We start from the raw sequence: 22,853 nt of genomic DNA, 5'->3' as shown, positions 1-22,853 counted from the left end.
CACAGCAGACCATGCCATCCTGTTGAGGCATTTAGAAACAGAAGTGGGCATCAAAGGATGTGCCCTGGATGTGTTTAAATCATTTCTCATAGAATGGACTCAAAGGCTTGCCATCAGAGATTAGCTATATCCAGAATGGGAACTATCTTGTGGGGTTAGGCAGGGCATAATCTTATCTCCCATGTTATTCAACCTCTATGTCAAACCTTTAGGAGAACTCATTCGCAGCTATGGAGTTGGATGTCATCAATATGCAGATGACACCCAACTCTATACCATGCTATCCAGGTCCCCACAGGATGCAGTAGAAATCCTAGATCGCTGCCTGACAGCTGTGGTGAAATGGCTGAAAAATAACAAATTGAAATTGAACCCAGACAAGATGGAAGTGATGCTTGTTGGGAAGGCAGAGATCTTGAAAGACATTGTACTCCCCACTTTTGATGGAGTTCATCTGATCCTTGCAGACTCAGTTAAGGGCCAATGGGTTATAGTGGACCCACCGCTACTACCAGAAAAACAAGGCAGCTGCAAAAAAATGCTTTCTACAATCTCACTCTGTCCTGGAAGACGGCCTCTTATCTTGACACAGCCAATCTGGCCACCTGAATCCATGCTATCGTAACATCAAAAATTGACTATTGTAATGCACTATACATTAGCCTGCTTGCGGGGAGGGCGGAATACAAATATGATAAAAATAAATAAAATAAATTAAAAAATAAATATACATTGGTCTCCCAGCTAGGTTAACTAGGAGGCTCCAATTGGTGCAAAATGCTGTAGCTTGACTGTTAGCAGGAGCATGAACATCACTCCCATCCTACAGTTACTCCATTGGCTACCTATCAGTTACTGTGCTCAATTCAAGGTATTGGTTATTATGTACAAAGCTCTTCACAGCTTTGGTCCAGCATACCTATGGGACCGCCTCTCTCCCTATGTCCCTCCATGGCAGCTTCGCTCATCGGAACAGGGTATTTTGCAAGATCCAGCCTGCACATGGGCAAAATCAACAGCAGCCCGCACACGGGCTTTCTCTGTGGTGGCCCCTACCCTGTGGAACAGCCTGCCTGAGGAGGTCAGGAGAACCCCCACACTCCTGGCTTTCCACAAACAATGCAAAACCGAATTATTCAAAAAAGGCTTTTTACTCAGATAGGAGGGCGGTATAGTAGGGAGGGGGTCTCAGCTGCTTTGCTAATGAGTTAGGGACCATAGACTTCACCACTATGTTGCCTTACATATTATCTGTTGCTTTAAATATGTACTCCTGTGCTTCATGTTGTCTAATGTCAGTCCTAGAATTTATTATGTTCTGTTTTAGCAATTCTTCAGCTTCGTATTGGATCCTTGCTAATGCTATGTCTTTGTAAACTTGTATTTATTTATGCTATGGCATTGTTTATGGAAATGTCCTTGACACTGTATGGAAATGCCTGCCCTTGTCCTTGCTACTGATTGTACTAATCTCACACTGTGTAATCTGCCTTGAGTCTCAGTGAGAAAGGCGGATTATAAATGACCTAAATAAATAAAAATATAGATACTAAAAACTCCAAATTTCAGCCCTGCTAGGAAACATTTTATTTACGAAGGAAAGCCTGCCACTGTTTAACCTACTCTGCTTTAAAATAGACTAGGAAAATGTCACTGATCTATTATCATACCAAAGTGAACTTTGCCAGTGGAAGCTTGTGAGTACATGCTGCCTTAAGGTACAACAGGTGGTGAATTTCATAAGGGTTAGGAAGCAGTTATTGTGGGTGAAGGGGCAGAGCCAGAGTGCAGAGGTCCCCCCCCCGCTCAATGCCACTTCTTTCCTAACAAAAAATCCTTTCCTAACAAAAAACCCATTCCTTTATTTTAAACTTCTGTTAGCACCCCTCAAGAAAACAAAGACAGAAATTCATATTGCACACCTCCTCCCCACTACAAATAACAGCCACTGGAGAGGCCAGGCCAATTTTTATGCAGATGGGAGAGCTGACCCCCTCCCTGCCCCAAAGCCATGGTCCCAATCCAAATCACGCACCCTTACCTTATGGCTGCTTTTTAAAAAAAATCTAGGCATTGGGAGTTTGGATCATGGAACTAGGTGCACCATTATTTTATTTACATTTATACCTCACTTTCTTTTCCTATGGGGATCCAAAGTGGCTTATACAGTCCACAAAATGGGTAGGGGACTACATAGCCCACCCAAAGCTCCACAGATTGGTGGACAATGTGGTAAATACTTATTAAACACACAGGACAAGACTGACAGAGGAGAAAACTACAGAAAGAAACAGGCTTAGGACTACTTACTCCTCCAGAAAGATTTCCACAAATTTCCCAAACCTGCTGGAGTTGTCGTTCCGCACAGTCTTGGCATTCCCGAAGGATTCCAGCAGAGGAGTTGCTTCTAAGATCTGGGTCACACGGACAAAGACCCACACAGGAGAACAAAACAAAAACCAGATACTTACAAGACGTTCACAACCCACAGACACAAGTATTAACCACATGGCCCATCTCTCCCTGCAGAGTGGCAGGCAAAGCAACAGATGGGCAAAACAAGAACTTGGCCTAAGGTTTCCAACTTTGGATGGGAAAATTCCTGGAAATTTGGAGGTGGAGCCTTGGGGAGGGCAGGGTTTGGGGAGGAGAGGGAATTCAGTGGGGTCCAATGCCATACAGTCCACCCTCCAAAGTAGCCATTTTTCCGCAAGTGAACTCATCTCTGTTGCCTGGAGATTGGTTGTGATTACGGGAGATTTCTAGGCCCCACCTGGAGACTGACAAACCTAGAGGATGCCTGCTTGCAGAGTTACTTACCGTACCTGCAAGGCAGACATTGGTGCACACATGTTTAGATACTGTAGCACTTTCCAGAAAATACATCAAATTATAGAGGGGCTGTGAATTCTTGCCAAGTTCACTGAAGAATTCCTTGGGGAAACTCTAGAACCGCTGGGCTTGTTTAAGTATGTGGTGCTAACTGGCCTTTCATGTAGGTTAGTGGTCTTCAGTGGATGGGTCTCAACTTATTTTTATTTTATTTATTTCAAATTTCTATTCTGCCCCCATATACTCGCACCCCCATATAATGTGGCTGAGGAGGGACCGTGGCACAGCATGAGAGCATCTGCATGGTGTTCTGGACTCGGTCCCAGGTTCAATCCCCAGCATTTTCAGAATCCCAGAATCAAACTAGACATGCAGGTTTTTAAAGAGTTGGGTCCAGGTTCCCCAGATCCAACTCGGGTTCTCCACAGCCACACAGCAGCTATGGGGAAAGGCTGTTAAAAAAATAAAGGAGGACCCAAATGGCCCCAGAATGCCACATCAAGGGGAGAAAGAGCTCCTGCCTCCCCGCTCAAGCCATTTTCCAAAACAGTGACTGGAGGGAGCGGCGTCTCTGTTTTGCTGGTTCATGGGGAGTATTCTGTGCTTGTGGAGCAGTAAAAATGGGGCTGTATCCCCCCTGTGCTATTTTGACCCCAAAACTGCTCTTCAGATGTACCCTTGGTCTTATCTGAAGGGAGTTGCATCTCCTCTTGACCCCCAATGGAGTACCCGGGTTGTTTTCAGGGTCCCCACAACCCAATATGAATTACAGGTTCTCCTTAATTCCCAGTTTAGATTACAACTGTGGCTGTTGTGGAGATGAGTGTTCAGTCTCCCTTCCCCAGATTCTATTTTCTTGCACTGGAAAATCCCACAAGTGTACATGTGAGTTTTCCCAATGGGCTTAATATCCCCCCAGAACCATTTCAGGTCAGGAAAATAGCGCAGGGGCAAGCTGAAAACCCTTATCAAATGCCTCACAATTGCAATTTTTAATAAGACACTTGCAGGAATTTACATCCTTTCTCCCCAGTGGGGGCCCCAAGAGGCTTACATCGTTCCCCTCCCCTCCATTTTATCCTCATAGCAATCCTATGCAGTAGGTTAGATTCAGAGTGTGCAACCAGCCCAAAGCATTGAGGACAACTCACTACTCACATCTGACAGGGCACAGGGTGGGGACCCCAGACCCAACCGGTGCCCTCTGCAATCCGGAAAGAGGAAAAGTAGACAAATTTATCTCAGGGGTACCAAACTCAAGCACAATGGGATAGAGGAATAATCCCAACAGGAACACACAATACTCAGGGATAATCCCAACAGGAACACACTTCCCCCCATTTCTGGTTTCACACCCTTTAAACCAAGCCAAATGGTCACACTGCACATGCAACTGTGCCATACCTCTATCTATGAGAGGACGCAACAAGCGGAGGGACAAATCGGTGCAGGGAACAGCAGGTAGATCAGCATTGGAGTGGGGAAGGAAGAAACAATTAAGATGCAAAAGAACAACACGTTCACATAAAGGGTAAAATGTTTTATCCTATTAGTCCTACCACCCCCAACTCTGTTTTTCCATCCCCTGTGTTGGACTATGCTCAGATGGTGCGATTGCTAAACCCATGGCCTTTTCTTAAGCCTGGATCATGTACCTGCTGGGTTGCAGTATGCTTCTGATTTATCGCTGCCAGGTAACGGAGAATCAGTTTAGTGGCTTCTGTTTTGCCAGATCCACTTTCACCGCTATGAGAGCAAAGAATCAAACAAGCATATTAAAAGCAGGGGTGGTGGTGGGGAGAACCAACATTCCTTCATCTAATGAGGTTAGCGTCATTTAGGCACAACTTTTTCAGGGCTGACAGTTGGTCAAAAGAGATCTCTGTTCATGATGCATGCACAGACATTCAAAGGCCCAGGGAAAAAAACTTCCAAACATGCAAGAGGATGGATTCCCCCCTCCTTTTTTCCTAAGCAGATTCACCCCCAATTTTTTTGTAACCAAAAAACTGGAAATGTTGAGGACCACTGGGGGAAAAAAAACTCCTATGGAGTATTTTCTCTTTGGGAATGGGTGCAGTTTTTAATATGAAGTTTTATGAACTCAGAATGTACAGTATGTATAGGTTGAAAGTTTTTAAAAGTAAAGACGATCTAGAGCACTAGATGTGACCTAAGATGTGTGGTATTGTGTGTGGAGAGGCCACAAGAAGGTTATGGGAAAGAACTAATAAAATGGGAGTGTTTATCCCTCAAGAGAGTTGCTGGTTTTCTGCTGCAAAGAAAGAGGAGATTCTTTGGAAGAAGTAGAATCAAGCAAAGTGGGAATTGATAGAGAACTGGAAACTACTTAACAAGAGATGTCTAGGCACTGGCTGCCACCACATAAGAACAGCACTGATGGATCAGACCCATGGTCTATCTAATCCAGCTTCCTGTTTCCAACAGGAAGTCATCAAGCTGGGCATGAATGGCAGAGATGTTGGCTGTTTAGATTTTTGCAAGCCCGGAATGAGACTGGTTCCATCCATGCACTCTCTCCAGGGAACTGCAGTTTGGGAAGATCCCTAATAAAGTATTCTCACCAAACTACAATGCCCAGAATTCTTTGGTGGGAAGATATAGAGAACAAGTGAACAACATCGGTTGAAACTTGTAGTGTAGCAGAATCCAGAATACAGATTGCCCTGGTTACATGTATTCCTTGCAATGAGAAAGAAAGTGGCAGCTTTGTAGATGCTCACCAAACCAAAGGGGGTGAAGAGGGCACTTCTATGTGGGTTTAGTGGCCCTGCATCTTTCAAAAGTAAGAGACAGTCAATATGAAGGCTTGTGGGCAAGGATATTGCTGAACACTCACCTGATAATAATGCATTGGTTGAGTTTGGCATCCCTCAGCTTGCTGATGGCAATGTTTACAATTGCAAAAAGATGCCTGGGGTGGGAAGAAAATGAGAATTAATACTAATTAATTGCCAAATTCCAGGTGGTGCTTGGAATTCCCCCAAGATTACAAATGATCTCCAGACTTCAGAGATCAGTTCCCCTGGATGAAATGGCAACTTTGGAGGGTAGAATCTATGGTAAGAGGAAAGAGGAGAGCGGGGAAGAATGGAAAGGAGGGGATGGGGAGGGGCTGGCTAAATGAGACTAGCCAATCACAATGCAGTGGTCTGTCACGGGGCTGGAGAGAGGGGAAGAGGGTGGAAGACTAAAAATGGAATGAGGAGTATGCACAGGGAAACAGCCTGCCACAAAGCAGGGTTTTTTTTAAAGTTGAGGCCCTCCCAGGAAAGCCAGGGAAAAGCCACATAGTGGCTTGAGTGACTCCTCATGGTGGCAAATCTGGTTCAGATGGTCAGGAAAAAATGCTGCAGCATGGGAACTGAATGGGCAAAATTGATCCTGCAGACTCGGTCAGTTATGAGGGCCAAACCAAAAGCAGAGATTTTTTCCCCCCTCTGTGGAACTGAGAGATGTCCACCACCCTTCCTATATGTTCTCCTTAAATACATCTGTATAGTAGCTGAGACTTACGGTGGATTCTCTCCCAAGGCCTTCCCCTCATACTGAAGCACGTGGTCTGTCCCATAGATGTTGTACATTTTGTAGGGATTCACTGACACTAAGATGCTGCCTATGTAGGTCTGAGAGAGATAGAAATTCAGAGGAAAAGGGGTTTTCAACACATCAGCTCATACATGGAGTGAATCTACAGTTACAGCAGACTCATAAAATCATAGAGTCGGAAGGAGCCTTACAGACCTTCAACCTCTGCCCAATGCAGGAACATCCTAAAGCATCCCCAACAAGTATTGCCAACCATAGCTGGGAAGTGAGGTATAAGTTGAGGTATAAGCCCTCTGCCCTGCATCTGACGAAGAGAACTGTGGTTCTCAAAAGCGTATGCTATGGTAAAGTTGGTTAGCCTTAAAGGTGCTACTGGACTCTTTTCTACATAGCTGGGAAGGTGGGACAATTTCTGCACCAGTGCAAAACAAGTGACATCATTGCATGGGCGCAATGATCCAGGATGAATCCTAGATCATTGCACCGACACAATGATATCACTTCCAGTTTCATACTGGAAGACCCCCCCATCTGCCCCCCATCCTGTCAAGTGGTGGCAGGGAATGGGGATCCTCTTGGATGCCTCTTGCTATAGTGGCCCCTTAGGAGAACCCCAAGTGCAGAGTTGCTCACAAGCTTGCTGCTTGACACTGGCTTACTTACTCATGAGTAATTTCCATATTGCTCATGATGGTTTACAAAGCTGCAGGGAGATCTAAGACTTTGCCTTCCTTGATTTCCAAATATCTACTTTGTTTGGATCCCTAGCTTAGCCTGACCCTCAACCTGCTCTCTGTTGTTATTTATTTATGTACTTATTTAAAAAAAAAAAAGCTTCCCTTCCTGACCAATTTGAGGCAGTTCACAAGAGTAAAAAAAACCCCAAGCATACAATAAAAACAAACCCTAACAATTAAAACATCAATAAAACAACCCAAAATCAATAATAATAAAAAAACTAATAAAAACAAGGCAGGCCATAAAAGCAAATAAAGTGGAGTGGTCTAAAATGATATGAATAAAAAAGTTCTCAGGCAAAGAGGAGACTGGAGAACAACAACAACAAGAAGAAAAAGATGGAACCCTTAAGTCTTCTTTGCTACCTTCACAACAACCCTGAGAGGTGGGTTATCCAAAGATATCCAGAAGTCTTTGGGGCTTGGCAGGACTTTGAACACAAGTCCCCTTAGTATATCCCACACTAAATCATCTATACCACACTACTGTGGCTGTTTTTGTGGCAGAAAAGTTGGAAATCAACAGAAAGGTACATTATAGCAACAGCTTACATAAATCAGGCCCCGCTCGAACCTCTTTTTGATGTTCTGAAGGACAATTCCCTGATGCAGTTCCCTGAAACATACAGGAAAAATATGTATAGCAGCAACTTCCTTGTATTAATCTTTGCCAGGTGAAGTACCATGCACATACAGTGAATTTCTCAGTGTTCGCATTCATGTGCACCAAGGCTGGATGGGCATGGTAAATACATGCACCACCTCTGTTCACACAATGTAGCAACCACACATAGTGGGAGGATCACAGGGAGCATGTAATCCCATTACACATGGTTTGTGCGCTCATAGAACATATGCCCGTAACAGCCGGGAACTAACTAATACTCAAAATTTGGTGAACACCAATATTCCTAGATAGACTTGATCTTTGCCAACTGCAATAGGCAACCCCCACCCTTAGTCCCAAGGAGCAGGAGAAAAAAAAAACCCAGCCACTTCTGGGTAACACTCTAGGAGTTTCCTCAATTTCTACGGTAAAAACCATAGAGATTGGGGAAATTCCTAAAATGTCAATTGGAACTTGGTGGCAGTGTCTGAGGAGGATGGAGTTTGGGGAGGACATAATGTCACTTCTAGGTATCGCTTTAGGAATTTCCCCAATCTTCATGATCTTTACCACAGACATTGGAGGTATTCCTAGAGTGTTACCTCTAAGTTACTTCCTCCTGAAACTCCAGCCTCCCCAGTCATTACCCCCAAAATCTCCAGGAATCTCCCAACTTGGATTTAGCAACTCTAGAAAACACAGACACTGTTATTCCCTCCATTTTGTACCACACACAAGTGAACCTGTGCTGGCCCTTTCTCAACAATTACATTTAGTCACACACCAGTGTATCTCTGAGTTGGTGAATGTTTATCTGGGCATCAGTAAATTCCAGATATTCATGAAAATACACACACCCCACCAAGAAAATGACTACTTACTCCAACTGGATCATATCCTCCACGCCTTTGTCTCCCTGTGGTACTGAGAAGCTCCCAGCTTGCAAGTTGTGAACAGAATGCATCTACAGACAGAAAAGGTGGTGAGAAGATGAAAACATGTTCAGACCTTCTGCCCACCCCCAAGTATCAAAGGTTGCCATAACAAAGGTCACTCCCATGTTGTTTGGCCTTTGAGCCTTGCTAAAGTAACAAACCTGTGCCTGGCAGGTAGGCCAATGTGAGTGAATATTCTTCCATTTAAAAAATCCACACAGAAAATTAGTATGTCAGGGGAAAAGAGTTCTAATCTTGTTCCTAAGATGCTAGTTTTTCATGTGTGAGATATTTTAAATATGGAGTCTTGTGAGCCCCCTGCATGCCATCTCAATTGAAGAAGGGCCACCACAGGTTCACTACTTCAGAACTATGCCTGAGTGAGCGGCCCTGATTCTGTGCTCCAATGGTCCCATCTGAGAGTCTCTCTACACAAGACATCTTACATGGGGATGCTCAAGTGAAAGATCTTACACTTGTTCTCCCATTGTGGATACACATGCACTGCTAGGGAGACAAAATACACTTGACTGTAAGACCACAGAGAAAGTAAGTCACTTGAGCATCCCCGTATAAGATGTCTTGTATAGAGACGCTCTCAAGTACATTGGCTCAAAATTTATTTTATTTTCATACAACATCCCTAAATCTCATGGTACAGGAACATGTTTTGTTGTAAAGCAGCTAACAAAAACTCTTTAAAAAAATCACGCGTGTGTGTGTGTGTGTGTGTGTGTGTGTGTGTGTGTGTGTGTGAGAGAGAGAGAGAGAGAGAGAGAGAGAGATGTTTTAAAAATAATAGGAATAGGAAGAGAGGTGAAATTAGGCAGATGGTGCAGCAAGCAAGCGGCACGGCAGCTGGATTCCATCTAGGCAGTTTCCCCCTCCTTTTCCTGCAGATATTTAGCCTGGATAGGGCCACAAGCACAAACCAAAGGGCCAATGCCTTTGGCCCGCAGCCCATGGCTTGCATTCTAGTACCTTGGCAGATATGGATCAACCCAGATTTTTTTGCTTCTTTATATGATTTAGTAATGTGGCCGTTTCCCCCCGCCCCACCCCCTTTTGTGAGCCACATTGGACCTCTCCAGAGAGAAAAATAGCTACATGCACACACATATATACATATAACATTCAGTTTATATACTTCCCTTCAGGACAACTTAATGCCCACTCAGAGCGGTTTACAAAGTATGTCATTATTATCCTCACAACAAAACACCCTGTGAGGTGGGTGAGGCTGAGAGAACTCCAGAGAACTGTGACTAGCCCAAGGTCACCCAGCTGGCTTCAAGCGGAGGAGTGGGGAATTAAACTCGGCTCTCCAGATTAGAGTCCTGCACTCTTAACCACTACACCAAACTGGCTCTCACACACATATGTGTGTGTGAACATAAATGTACCTGTACACACACACACACACACACATTTTTAACTTCATGGGGTCAAACATTAAGCAACTAAAGCATATGTAATCACACATTAGACTAAAGAGTCAGCCAGACATCTAGTACAAACGAATCTAGTTTGACTTCTCCCTGCCCCTTTCTTGTACCATCAACAGTAGCCATTCAAAAGGTGAAGTGTGGATGCGGAAAGCTTCTCCTGTTGGATTTCTGTCCAACACTGCTGTTGAAGGGCACATGCTCCCTCACCACGGGTAAGCAACTCTAACAATTAATCACAAAATTCATACTGTCACCTACTTCTCACTGAGATGGACAAACTGTATCCATACAAAAGCTCTCTCTGCCTAAAAAACTAGAGACTGAGGGCCAAGCTGCACATGACGAATGTCACTTGAATGGCAAGTGGATTGAGTGGAGGGCAAGTGAACAGGGAGAAATACACTTGCTGTTCAAGTGTCATTCGTCATTTGTAGCTTGGCCCTGAGGGGAAGGGTTCTCTGCCTTACCTTCGCCTTTGCACGCTTTCTCTGAGCAGGGGGTTTAATTTCCATGGAAATAAATCCAGTTAGGTTAAATCCCCACCTACTGCATGGAAGTGGTACCACTTAGACAAGGGCTGACATCCCTGAGTGTGAAGCAGGGCAGTTCAGGGAACAATGATGTAGCGATCAGTGTGTCAGACTAGGATCTGGAACACTCAAGTTCAAATCCCCCCACTCTGCCACAGAAGAACTGAATGACCTTGGATCAGATACAATTTCTCAGCCTAACCTACCTCACAGGGTTGTTGTTGTGACAATAAAATAGGGAGAGTGATGCTTTAACACCACTTTGGCTCCTTACTGGGGAGAAAAGCAAGGTATAAATATCTCAATAAATAAATAGCCTCCACCAGCCCAGCTTAGACCTGGCTGGTGGCAGCATGGAACCAGGAAGCTACGCCCGTCTCCTCTCGCAACCACCAACAGCCAGGAGCATGTCACCCCCGGTGATGTGCTGGTGCTGTCCTCTCTGTGGCTGTCCCAAACAGTTGCTTGTGCAGTGCAGCCTGAGATCCAGCCCTTGAATCACCAAACAATCAAGAAACATTCCAGTGGCTCAAGGCGTGAAAAACACTGAGTTTTGACGAACAGCCCCTCATTGGTGTAAGACTAAAGGTCAGCAGAGGACCAGTAAGCCATTTTGCTTCTCATGATGGCAACTTTTCACAGCCTCCCAGCCAGGCTTTGTATGATTCAGGCTGCGGGAAGTCTGCTGCACTCTAATTAAAACTTTCCTTCTGTTCCAACCCAGCTCTGTATCAGAGATCAAGTCCCCGAATTTACATACAGCTCTTTTGTTCAGCTGGCTGCTGGCCGATGGTCTCTTAGAAGGAACAATGGCTTTGTTTTAATCATAGGGTAGCTGCTGCCACCTTTTAAAACTGGATTTGTTCCTGTGCCTTTTTTAATTTTAAAAATGAAGCCTGAGACACAGAAAACAGGGCAAGTGTTTCCATGGCACATATCTCCAAAAGTTCAGCGGCTGAATTTCTGCACATCAGGCTGTTGTTCTGTGCAGGAATGGGGGCTATACAGTTAGTATCAACTCTAATTCCAAGGTTCAGTTATGGGGTAGGAAACATTTGGGGATAATGAATATCTCCCTCAATATTGTAAAGGAATTATATAATTATGGCAAACTCATCTAGGCTTGAGACAGAGCATTGCTTTTAAAAGACTACCAAGAAAAACTTGGGATTTGGACTGTTTTCCATCAACAGAACATAATTTCCTGCACCCCCCCCACTCCAGCCTGCTGATCAATTTGAAATGGAGTGAGGAGAGTCAGTACAGGTTGCCAGGTTAGATGGATACAACCCCTATTTCCTTGGTGCCACTACAAGTCAAACAGGTTTGGGAAATAATACAAAAACCTGTTTTCTGACTATGAAATTGGGATGTATGAACAGTACACATAAGTAGCAATGGAGGGGAACAAAGATTCCCTATCTACAGCCTGTTTGCATCGGGGATCAGGCAGCAAATATTCCTTTTGCCGAACCCACTCCATTGGGGTCAACTCACATTTAGAAGAAAACATGCAAGAAACTTGATTTGAACAGATACGGTGCTATCACCCACCACCCCAGGCAAACCAGTGCCACAGAACATTGTACCCCTTACCCTCCCCCCTCTTGGTTGAGGAAGTGGAAAATTTATTGGCCACCAGGAGTCAGGAGATGGATCTTTCCTCCGAAGGAAAATGAACCTGTAAAGATTTTGTCTTAAGCCTCTCCAGAGAGCATGGGGTCTGCGGATGTTGGAGCTAGTCCCAAATTCACATAAGCATCTCTCTAGATCTGCAACAAGGAGTCTGAGGAACATGGCTGCATCTGTTCTAGCACTTACCGGAACCTGTTGGTGGGTTCTGGAATTTCACTGGCTGCATCTGGCTTCACCACAGCGCAATCCAGCAGTCACAGAGAGCAGTAACACGACTGACTGATACTGCTGTGCAGTGTGCGGGATGCTTCTGCGCATGTGTTGAAAGCTTAGTGTGGCCTCTAACTGGGTGATAGTAGCATATGCTTTGGGTCTCACTCACTCTCTCTGTACAAGTCAACAATGTGATCGATCCTCTGTGCCCTGTCTTATGCCTCCGTGTGGATACAGCAAGGTTCAGAGGTTGAGTTTGACCCAAAAGTTCAACAGAATCAGGATCTGAGGAACCCACTTCAACTGAACCTTTACCAAAGTAAAACCAAACAGTTCCTCCTCTCCCTAACTGGTTCCAATCCAGTGAGCCCTGTTTCCCACCATAAAATGGATCAGGTCTTCTTAAATTACCTTACACTGCCAACCTGCGTCTGGCCCACTGTTGTGCATCGGTGTCCCACGTGTCAGGTACCAGGCCACACCACTTCCCAGTTTAGGTGCCTGCTGGCTAAATTCCTCCACAGGTGGCTGGTGGTAGAGTTTCTCCGAGGCCCACTTATTTGGCATCTCACGGACATGTACAGTACGAGAATCGGACCAAGGCTGTTTCTGTATATGAGCTTTCCTCCTTAAGGAAGAACCTATCCGCTGGATCTGTGGCATTACAACTGCATATCGCCCCATGCCATCTTCTGTGTCATTTTCGAGCAGCTCAGCAGGTGAATGAGCAAGTCCTGACCTTCTTGGTGTGTTATACTGGTCTTGAAAAGATGGGCTTCCTCGTCCCATGGCTTGAAACAGAACTGATTTTGGGGTCAAGGGACTGAGATTGGGCCTCCCCCTCAGGGTGCCAGGATTGCTGCCAGCAACAGGGTAGGTCAAATTGCCACCCAAGGCTTCCCGTTTCAGACTTGGGGACCAAGAACGGTTGGCCTCTGCCATCTGCTTCAGCGGTGGACCAGGAGAAGGAGGGTTGTGAGAAAAGGGATGCATGGAGCAAGCTGGTGGCAACCCTGGAACTTGACCATGCTTTTCTGGGTAAGTACTCCCTTTTCCTATGTGGCCCGTACTTCCTGCTGGAGAACGTCTGATGGAAGAAGCAACCTCTGCCATCCCAGCTAGAGGCTGACCTATACGCTTGATGAAGTCCTTTGGTGAGCTGGAAGCAGGACTTGGAGGTGGAGGCAAATTCAATAAACTCCTCAGACTTCCAGTACTTCCAACCTTAGGGGAGCGATTCTGGGAGGGTGACATTCCATTCCCAGAAGCATGATCCCACCTCTGCTGTGGCAACCAGTGCTCTGCCACCTGCCCACTGACATCATCAAGAGACTGGTCATGAGCAAGTAAGTCGACTGGAGATTCTACTATGGTGACCCTACGGCTTCCTTGCCGAGTCTGCATGTGAGGGGAGGAGGTCCTCGCACTCCTAGTAGACAGAGTGGGAGATGGGTGGCCATATTGCCTCATGAACTGATTCTGCATTAATGGTTTAACCGCTTTGGTTGGGGGCTCAAGCTGTCTGCTCCAAGCCTGGGGAAGCCTCCCTTGAACTTCAGTGGTTGAAGGGGTCATTCTTCCTGATGGTTGTGGGGAACTTTGGAGAGAAGGTGATCCAAAATGCCTGAGGGGTGTTTGGGGTGATGGGGGACCTTGAAACCCCCCAGTGGTGGGACCATGGAGCCCTGTTGCGGCATATCTACCAGAGCTCAGGCTTCGAAGAGAATCCTGAAATTTAGAAGCATTGGATTTGAGGGAGATCTGAGAAGACGATTGCCTTAAAGGGGCTTCATTCCTTAGGCTACTAATGGGTCCTAAACTAGAGGATGATGGGTTGCGTCGACGTATAAAAGGATTACGGGCCATAGGACGAGGGGAAGACATGGACTCTTCTAGTAGGGTGGATGGTCTTTGTCCCCGTGATGGGGCAGGAAAGGAGGCCTTTTCTTTGGCTGCTGGTGAGCTTACTCTCCTCACAGAAGGGCTTTCAGACCTTACTGTGGACCATGAAGAGGGTCCACGTGAAGGCATACGGCCACCAGACTGTTGCTTCAAGGAATTACTTGTCTCAGGAATGTGGAAATCCACTTGTGGCCTGTTCGAACTAAACAATCTTGTACTTTGTTTGGAAGGAAAGGATGGAATATTTCTTTGAGAAAACTGAGGTGAAGCAGGCCTTTGGGAGTTGTTGTTGTTAATGGCTTCCTGGCTGAACGTCCTTGGGGGCAAACCAACTCCTTGGTGTGGCTTTTTGTAGGAAGATGACCCTGCAAATGGAAGCGTGTTGTGCAGTTCTTCCTGAAGAGCGTTGCGCAGTCTTGCAGCAGGGTGAGAAGAAGGGTGAAGGGTGCCTCCATGTCTCTGTGGGCCTGGAAACTGCCTCATAGGTTTAGGGGATGAAGTTGAACTAGGTATTTCAAATTGTCTTGTTCCCACATGAAGAGACTCCCTCACAGATCTGCTGCCACCAAACATTGAAAGAACTTTCTTTACTGGAGATGGCGTTGGGGGCCTGTTTTGCTCGCTGGTCCCTCGGTGCTTTAGTATGGGTTTCGGTTGTGTGAGAGATTTCTGTAGAAACTGCCCCAAGGGACTTCCACATTCTCTTGGGGAGATACTTGGGGATGAACTTGCCTTACAGGTGCATTTTTGTTCATTCAGGCCCGAATTCCTTGTTGTCAGTTTGGGAGAGACAGACCTCTGAACGCCACCACCAAAACAGCCTTGTAACAATTTTGAGAAAATCCTTGGCGACCTGGAAGGTTCCACATTCTGATCATCAAATTGGGCAAAAGGAGAGGTCAAAGGTTCAGATTCCTCATAGTTTTCCTCATCTTGGTCCAAACTGCCAACAGAAAATTGTGGAGAGGGAGGAAGGGGAACATCCAGTTTGTCGATACCAAAAAGCTTCACCTGGGGCCGTGGGAAGAGCCGGAACTTCCGGTTCAGAGACAGTTTAGGAGGTAAATTCTCTCCCATCCCTTGCTGTCCAAAAAATGATGAGTTAGGTAAATCAGAGGGGTAGCCCCTTTGTTCATCCTCGGCCTCCTCCATCTCCATGATATTGTCCAATGGGTAGGCATACGGGTTGTACGAAGATTGTGTCTGAGGAGGCCATTCATTCTCATTGTAGCCTGCTTCATGAAGAGGATAGTCATCAAGGTATTCTGTTTCTTCCGCCCCCGTGTAATAGGGGTCTCCAGTGGAGGCATACTGGTCATTTAACCCTACTGGCTCTTCATAATCTGCATAATTATCATAAGGTTCATAGGGTGAATAACTGGTGTTAGGCTCATATTCTTGGTCATCCTCAGTGGCGTAACCATACTGGTCTGGTGGCATGTGGTTATAGTAATCTACTGGCTCTTTATACGGCCCATATTCCTCATCTGGGTACCTGCCGTAACATTCACTATCATAGTTCGAATAGTCATACTGAGAAGAGGACTGTGGTTCCATATAGCCATCCTCTTGATAGTTATCATAGTACTGTTGTGGTGAGGGAGTGTCTAAGTTGTCCCAGTAGCCAAATTCTTCCTGGGTTTGGCCATAGAGTGCGCTGGCTTCTGGCAGCTTCCTCATATTAGCCCGATGCCTCAAGACCTCAGCCTCTGAGGGAAAGGGGAGCTTCTTGGCACCGATCCTTGAAAGCCAGGCCTCGTTAGCAACCCTTTCATCGTACATGTACCTGCCACGCTTGGCCAAGAATTTTCTGGTCAGCCAACTGGTGGCAGCAGCGACTTTGCTGATGATCTGGGCTCGGGTCTTGAACTTCTCATTTGGCTTTGCCCGTTGCAACAGATTGCCAAAGAACCCTCCCCCTTTGGACTTATCTCCAGCTTTCCCACCTAGCCGTATTAGCATGTAGGCTGGCTTCTTAGTACCTTCATCCTTGGATTGTTCTTTCTTCTTGCCCTTCCCAAGCCCTTTGAAGCGCATCATGAGCTTAGAGGTGGACTTCAGAACTGCCTTGTTCTTCTTCTGCTTCTTTTTCTTCTTCGTGCTGAATTTATTCAGCCCCCAGAAGAAGCGTGATGTGTTTTTGAACTGGCTCTTCTTCGGGTGCTTGAGCCGCAGGCCTTTGAAGCCCATGAAGAGCTTGGATGTGCTCTTCAAGCTTCGTTTCTTTTTGGGTGGCGGCTCCTTCTTGGCTATGGCCATTGCCTTGGTAGCGCCTTTCAGTTGGGCTTTGGCGTGCTCCTTCTTGGCCCCTTTCTTCTTCTTGGCATCATCGGAGGTCAGACCCATCACGAGCTTCGAGGTCCCTTTGAGCTGCTTCTTCCCACCCTTCTTGTCCTTCCCTTTCTTCTTCTTGGGGTCTTCATCACTTTCTCCTTCTTCTTCCTCCACAATCTCACTGTCCATTTCACTCTCCTCCACATTGGCCTTGCTCACCTCAGCTTCTTCTGACGCCTCCTCAGAGTCACTGACCGCTTCCTTCTTGCTCTTTTTCCCTTTCCCAGCCTCTTTTCCTTTCTTCGCATCAGCCTTTTTGCCTGCCATGTCAGGAGAAGAGGAGGCTCATTTTCTGTTCTGACTCTGTGATTTTGCCACAGAAGCTGCCCTCAGGCAAAGTCCGATGAGAAGATCCATGAGGGAATCCTTTCACAATGAACCAACAGTGGAGCAGTCTCAGCGTCAAAACCACATGCTCTGTCTGCCAATTTGCTGGCCAATCTCAATGCCTGTAGAGCTGCGATGGGAACATTTCCCCATAATTTAAGAGGTCTTCTTAGTGGCAGGAATACGCAACAATAATAGTCTTTGTTATATTTACCTTTTAGTGGTTTGACCAAGTCACTAGAGATCAATTATTTCTCTCCTTTGTTTGAGATAATGCATATTTAGCCTGCCTTATTCTCCCCAAGGAAATTCACTCTGGCCACAGCAGAAGTTGCTTCTTTGGTTCTTCTTGCAGGAGTTTCTCCCCCTGTTGTTTGTCTGTGGACCAATGTTTCCTTCTCTTCTGTATTCTACAACGTTCTCCCAGTCAGAGCTTTTTCATCCCTATTCTCTGACGTACTTTCTGCAAGGTGCTGGGAGTTAAGAAGTCAAGGGATAGTCACTGTGCAGTCAGAATGTAACCGTATCTTCTGGGCTCGTGTAGGTATGAATAATGTAAGTGAGTTGCTCTGTCTCTGCTCGAGGACTCTTCCAAAGAAGAAATAAAAGGTTTAAAGGAAGGAAGAAACAGGCAGAGACACCGAACACCCCCCTGCCTCCGTCTGCTTTGTTTCTTCAACTCCAGGGAAACTGCAACAAAAGCACAGCCGCTCAGGAGGCAGAAGAGGGGACAATTCCAAATTATTCTTCTCGATCAAGCAAAATCTGAACTCCAGAGTAAGTGCTAACTAGCGAGCCAGTTCTCTGTTGACACAACGGTCACAAGAATTTTTGAAAGCCCATATTCACAGGATGAAAGAGGCGTGCCTACTCATGGATCCCACACGGGCACCAGAATATGCTCAGCACAGGACAGATCACACATGGTTCGCAACCACTTTGCTGGTTAACAGTTAGTTTCCAGACAGAATTCAAGACTGATTTTTTTATTACAGAACATTTATTACAGAACTATTCTGCTTTTTTAAAAAGAGTCATTAATGTGGCTTACAAGTATCAAAACCACAGCACACAATGGTAAGCATGCATCAGATTGAAAAAAATATAAATAAAAGTCAGACAGCAGCGTAAAATCCAATAGTTCAAGCTGTGGCTCAGTGACAGAGCATCTGCTTGGCATAAAGAAGGTCCCAGGTTCAATCCCTGGCAACTCCAGTTAAAAGGATCAGGTAGGAGGCAAAAGGCCCCAGCCTGAAACCCTAAAGAGCGACTGCCAATCAGAGGAGATAAGACTGAGCAAAGGTGCTTCTCCATTGCTCAAAAGAGCAAGAGGAGAGATGCAACTGCAACAGATGAAAAAAGAGTGGAGAACCACTTTAAATTGCTTGGAGAGCAACTGGACAGCCCCTAGTGACCTTCTGCCTGCCCCATCCTGTGCCAATTCTAGAGGTCCCATTCCTCCAGGGGGACGAGGGATCCCCAACTTCTACTCCTGTTTCCTGCCATCACTCAGAGCAGCAGCAAGAGAATTTTTTTTTTAAAACCCTGCAGTGTCGTGTGCAGTGTCACATCACTTCCAGTAAAAACCAGAAGGGACATAGGGTAGCTCTAGAAATTGCCAGAAACTCTATAGAGTTTTTGCCAATTCCTAGAGCTACCTAAGTAACTTCTTTTTTTTAAAGGAAGTGATGCGATGGCACAGTCACCATTGTGCCCCCCCCCATTTCTCCATCCACAGCCTTCCTGCCCTTTGCCAGGTATTGCCTGGCAACCCTAAGTAATTCCTTTTGGTGCCCAGACTATCTTCATTCAGATACTGAGAGCTACGATGGAGATCTGTCAACAGATTTCCTGTGTTTTGGGGGTTGTGTTGTGGCCTCCACATGTGCGGATTTTAACATTTCCTCTCGTGCCATGATGTATATAGTCTCAGTCACAACTATGCCATCCCAGGCTGTCATTCATCTGCAGTGGAAAGAAACCAGGTGTTCTGAATAAGACCTGTGATTTTCCGCCGCCCCCCCCCCCATTATGCAGATAGTAATATGGGGATTATGACAAAGGCACGGGAGGAAAATGTTGAATTGTCAATATGCTGTAGCCCTCCAGGATCAGACCAGTAGTCCATCCAGTCTGGCATCCTGCTTCACACAGCAGCCAACCAGTCCCCGTGGATGGCCAACAAACAGGGCACAGAGGCCGAGGCCTCTCTCTGATGCTGCCTCCCAGCACTGGGTTTGAGAGCTTTGCCACCTCTGAATATGAAGACTCGGTTTCGTCCCTGTGGTGAATAGCGATCAATGGACTTCTTCAGGAATCCGTCTAGCCTAGGGTTGCCAGCTTCAGGTTGGGAAATTCCTGGAGATTTGGGGGTGGAACCTGGGGAGGGTGGGGTTTAGGGAGGGGAGGGATCCCTAAGGGTTATAAATGCTGTAGAGTCTACTCTCCAAAGCAGTCATTTTCTCCAGGGGAACTGATTGCTGTAATCTGGAGATCAGTTATAATTCCAGGAGAACTCCAGGCTCTGCCTGGAGGTTGGCAAGCCCTCTTTTGAAGCCATCTATGCTTGTGGCTATCACTACATCCAGTGGTGGCAACATTCACAATTGAATCACTTGTGGAGTTAAGAAGCATTTCCTTTTGTCTGTCCTGAATCTATTACCCGTCAACTTCACTGGATATTACAAGAGAGGGAGAAAAATCATCCTCTATCTACTTTCTCCAAAGCTTGCATAATTTTATAGACCTCTGTCATCTCCCATCTTAGCCTTCTTTTTTCTAAACTGAGGCGTCCCAGACACTTCTGTCTCTCTTCTCATAGGAAAGATGGCTGCTCTCTTCTGTGCCTTTTCTAGATCCACAATGTCCTTTTTGAGGTATGGCAACCAGAATGCAACGCCACATTCCAAATGAGGCTGCACCACAGCTCTGTCCGTGCACTTCACAATATCTTTTATGAGACTGTGAGGTTAGTTTGGGATTTTTTTTCTCCAGGCACTTACAGTCCAACCAGGTTATTCTCTTGGAAGAATTACACAGTCATTTGACACTTTATCTCCTGCACAAAGTGCCTCTAGAGACATAAGAGCAAAAGGGCACCTAGAAGGAACACCACGAAAGGACTGGTCTAACTTGCAAAGTAAACCGAAGGAAAGCGGATACAATTTCACACAGGAGGTGAAGGATAGTGGCACAGGCTTCATGAGTGAAAAATGCCTCCGCCGTTAGGCCTCGAGGTGAGTTTATAACACCCTTGACAGGCAGAATATTTGTAGCATAATTTTAAAAAAAGATTTAAAGGGAAGTGCCTACTGCCCCCTGGAGATTGCTTCATACACCGCCAGAAATGTGGCTGTACATTTATTTATTAAAACCATTTCGACCTCACTCTACTATCCAAAAATAATGACCTCTCGGAGATGGTTACAAGTCAGAAACCACACGGTTGCAATAAAAACTAAGCCAGATGTCAACAAGGGCAACCCTATTCTTACCAGTGTCTAGGGCTGCCAGATCTCCTGCCAGCAGCTCTTCCCATCCTGCCACTGCTCACTGGGCTGATGGGGGATGCCACAGTCATGATGTCACTTCTGGCATGGACTGGAAGTGACATCATTGTGTCAGGTAACGTTCTAGCATTTGCCCCATACACTATGGTTTAATGCTGGAGTTTTGCTGTGATGTGATGACACCGGAAGTGATGTCATGGTGGGGATGCAATTCTGAAAAGGTCCCTCTCTCCTGTGATCTCCCATTGGTTGCCAGGCATGGACAGCAGACAAGATGTCCCAACCACTGATCCCAACACAGGCCTGGATCGAAGGACCGCCTTTAGCATGGAGTGGCCTAGAAAGCAGTTGTAATTCCAGGAGCTCTTCAGCTACCACTTGCTCTGAAGGGCTGATGGTAGCCAGGAGCAAGCAGAGCCAAGACCCCCTAGTTTGGCAGGGGCTGCTCAGGCCAATGATAGGTGTCAGCTACAGTTACCAATGGCCAGGTGGCACCTGGAGTTCTGCAGGAATTACAACTGATTGCCAAAATACAGACATGGGCTCCCCAGGTGGAAAAAGCAGCTGCGGCGAGTAGACTCTGTGACATCATATCCTTGTTTAGCTCCCTCCCCTTCGAGCTCTACCTTCCTCAGGAACCACCCGCAAATCTCCAGGAATTTCCCAAGACAGACTTGGCACACTCAGTGCCAGCTCGCCTTTTACCAAAGGGTCCCCTCAGGTGCCACAGACTACTCGGTCTGGTTTGCTCCCTGGTCATTTTACCTTCCTAGTACAGCTCTGATGCCCACTTGAGCGCCTGGGCAGAGCTGTATGTCATTTAGCTGGTAAGCACAAGTGCTTGCCCTGAAGAACTCAGTTTTCACTGTCAACAGTATGAGAAAGGGTGGGGAGAGGGAAAGGGTGAGCGAGGAGAAATGTAAGTTCATGCAAATAGCCATTATTCTTGCTCTGTTAAAGGGGCAGGACTTTTTTTTCTCCAGGCCTCCTGGCCAACCCTATGGGCATGCTGCAGTTCATTCTATACGCATAGCATAATTTCAGGATTGGTTTGACAAAGGAACCGGCAACAGTGTGCAAATGGACTGGAGGAGGTCAACGCTCTGCCTGGTTAGCAGGAATCAAGCATGGTGAAAATGGCCTTCCAGTTCCCCTCAAAAGTGTGATTCGCCTCAGTTTAGACAAGAGGCCGAAACCAGCAATCGGCCCAGAGAGGTAGAGATTTTTGTCAAAAAGAGTCCAGTAGCACCTTTAAGACTAACCAATTTTATTGTAGCATAAGCTTTCGAGAATCAAGTTCTCTTCGTCAGATGCCTGATACAGAGACTGGTCAAATATAGAAGAGGAGGGAGGATAAGGGGAGGAGAGAGAAGAGGCAATTAGGGGGGGAGGGGGAGGGTGCAACCAAAACATTCCTTTGCTAGTATATGTAAACATCTCCTTTTGGTGTGTGGATCAGTTGGCTTCAAAGGAGTTAGCCCTGTTAGTTTGTAACAACCAAACAGCTAGACCATCCAATTCCAACGCAGTATGAGCCTTCGATAACCACAGCTCTCCTTGCCAGATGCATCTGACAAAGAGATCTGTGGTCCCCGAAAGCCCACGCCAGGTGCCACTGAGCTCCCCCAGACCCCGCCTCTGTAAAGGAAATCTGTTACCTGTGATAATGTGATAACCATTCATAGTCTCTATTCAGTCCCAGCTTGACAGAGTCAAATTTGCATATGAATTCCAGTTCAGCAGCCTTCCGTTGGATTTTGTTTTTGAAAGGTTTCTGTTGAACCACAGCGACCTTTAAGTCTTTGATGGAATGTCCTGGTAGATTGAAGTGTTCTCCCACTGGTTTCTGGACATTTCCATTTCTAATGTCAGATTTGTGTCCATTTATTCTTTTGCGTAGAGGTTGGCTGGTTTGTCCAATGTACAGAGAAGAAGGACATTGTTGGCACATGAGGGCATATATCACATTGGAGGATGAGCAGCTGTAAGAGCCAGAGACAGTGTAGTTGATGCCATTGGGTCCTGTAATTGTATTTCCTGGGTAGATATAGGGGCAGAGCTGGCATCTGGGTCTGTTGCAGGGCCTGGTACCTGTGCTGGTGACTCTGCTGGCCGATTCATGGTTGTGAGTGAGAAGTCGTTTAAGGTTGGGGGGCTGTCTGTAGGCAAGGAGAGGTCTTCCACCCAGGGCTTCTCTCTCCTCCCCTTATCCTCCCCCCTCTTCTATATTTGACCAGTCTCTGTATCATGCATCTGACGAAGAGAACTTGATTC

The 22,853-nt window shown here is 46.2% G+C and overlaps 1 protein-coding gene across 1 annotated transcript in view; it reads right to left on the bottom strand.

Moving 5' to 3' along the window:
- The window catches only part of MYO15A (myosin XVA), a 105,308-nt gene extending 88,298 nt beyond the window's left edge, over positions 1-17,010 (bottom strand). The window contains exons 1-9 of the mRNA XM_054993680.1: positions 15,001-17,010; positions 12,919-13,452; positions 8,628-8,710; positions 7,692-7,755; positions 6,370-6,479; positions 5,693-5,767; positions 4,488-4,578; positions 4,237-4,242; positions 2,311-2,414 (exon numbers count right to left, since the gene is read on the bottom strand). Coding sequence (XP_054849655.1) covers positions 2,311-2,414; positions 4,237-4,242; positions 4,488-4,578; positions 5,693-5,767; positions 6,370-6,479; positions 7,692-7,755; positions 8,628-8,710; positions 12,919-13,452; positions 15,001-17,010 — 3,077 coding nt within the window. The remainder of the gene's footprint in view (positions 1-2,310; positions 2,415-4,236; positions 4,243-4,487; positions 4,579-5,692; positions 5,768-6,369; positions 6,480-7,691; positions 7,756-8,627; positions 8,711-12,918; positions 13,453-15,000) is intronic.
- Between the last annotated feature and the right edge of the window lie 5,843 nt (positions 17,011-22,853).

This window comes from Eublepharis macularius, chromosome 12, assembly GCF_028583425.1.
Source record: "Eublepharis macularius isolate TG4126 chromosome 12, MPM_Emac_v1.0, whole genome shotgun sequence".
NCBI classification, from domain to species: domain Eukaryota; kingdom Metazoa; phylum Chordata; class Lepidosauria; order Squamata; family Eublepharidae; genus Eublepharis; species Eublepharis macularius.
The sequence above is the reverse complement of the archived record's forward strand: the minus strand, read 5'-3'. Positions and strand labels throughout refer to the sequence as shown.